The 1,535-nt window shown below is 37.3% G+C and overlaps 1 protein-coding gene across 5 annotated transcripts in view; it reads right to left on the minus strand.

The window, feature by feature from the left end:
* Positions 1–1,107: 1,107 nt before the first annotated feature.
* LOC110445886 (neuroglian-like) overlaps positions 1,108–1,535 on the minus strand; it is a 41,506-nt gene continuing 41,078 nt past the window's right edge. For all 5 annotated transcript variants that reach the window (XM_021490730.1, XM_021490732.1, XM_021490731.1 and 2 more), the window contains exon 14: positions 1,108–1,447. In XM_021490730.1, coding sequence (XP_021346405.1) covers positions 1,249–1,447 — 199 coding nt within the window. In that variant the 3' untranslated portion in view covers positions 1,108–1,248. The remainder of the gene's footprint in view (positions 1,448–1,535) is intronic.

Genomic DNA, 1,535 nt, shown 5'->3' on the forward strand with positions numbered 1-1,535 from the left:
ATTTGAACAAACTTGGTAGCCCTTGATCCCAGCATGCTACTGGCCGAATATCATCTTCCTAGGCCTTTTGGTTATTGAGAAGAAGTTGTTTAAAGCAAAAAGTTGACGCCGGACAGACGGACGACGGATGCCGCACCATAACATAAGCTCACTTGCCCTTCAGGCAGGTGAGCTAAAAATCTAACAAATCTCATTTTAAATGTAAATTTGGAATGTTTACAGCTGATTTGTCTGAGAAATTTTGGAATGTTTTCATTACTATACCATGTATAAAATCTGTTGAACCCCAAAACATTACATTGTAAATCTGCTGGTCTGTTTTTCACCATCAAATCCCATGTATTTGAAGATGAGATCTTCCATTAAGTGTCCCTATATAGTCTGTACCTTAAATGTCCAGTCTAGTATAATCCACACCTTTCAGGATTCATCAGTTCTTTCTGTAAACGAGAATATTTTTAAAGTGTTTTCTCATTTACGGAAAGTGCCGACAGTTCCCGATTGTAGTCCAAAAAACCCCCCATTAAACGTCTCTTATAGTCTGTATCTTAAACGTCCAGTATAGTCCATCCATTAAACGTCTCTTATAGTCTGTATCTTAAACGTCCAGTTTAGTCCATCCATTAAACGTCTCCTATAGTCTGTATCTTAAATGTCGACTAGAGTATAGTCTGTATCTACTAATAATCGGATGATCAGACTGATTACTTCATAATTTGAATGTGTAAAATTGACTTCAACAAGATGTTAATCTTTGGACAAAAAAGGAGAAACAGAAGTAATGTTGGTTTTTATGACGTTTTTCAATACTTCACCAGATGACGTATTCTTTTTTGTATTATCAGGTACAAAATTTTAATTAATAAAAAAAAAAAAATGGAGCGAATACAAAATTTCAAAATCAACGTGAACAAATTTGCTTGCATCAATATTGACCTTTTTCTCCATCCAGATTGACTAACCAGTTTAAGGAGACTAGTGTGATAAAGGACATTACATATACTTAAAATGGTCATGTTTTGTTACAAAAATAAATCTGACTGGCACCAGTAGGCATCCTCCTAGATATGTTCAGATAAGGATAAAGACTATTCTGTATACTTCTTTAGTTAGACAAGCCATATTAATGAGACCTTGTATAGCTAGAAAGGTCACTTATCTGATGGTTAAAATATCTCAGTACTGACAATAGTGAAGGTCTGTGTAGGTAATCTCTCCAGGGTTCAATTCAGTGCGACATGTTCTATCCTACACCACCGACTGATTGGGAGGGCGGCGTTTACTGTCTGTGTATTGACCAATGAACGACCCATCTTCGTTGAACTTGGTAGTGTCAAAGTCGCCATCGCCATATTCTTGATCGAAGTTGTCATCACTTTCGTAATCCTTCTCGCTATCGTTAAGGGACATCCTGTCATTGGTGGGTTTCTCATCATCAAAACCATCACTGCAAAGAAAATTGGCATCATTTAAACCATGATGGACTAGCCCTGGTCAGGGGGGAAGTCTAAACTTGACTAGCTCTGGTCGGGGGG

Source organism: Mizuhopecten yessoensis, unplaced genomic scaffold (assembly GCF_002113885.1).
Source record: "Mizuhopecten yessoensis strain PY_sf001 unplaced genomic scaffold, ASM211388v2 scaffold2401, whole genome shotgun sequence".
NCBI lineage: Eukaryota > Metazoa > Mollusca > Bivalvia > Pectinida > Pectinidae > Mizuhopecten > Mizuhopecten yessoensis.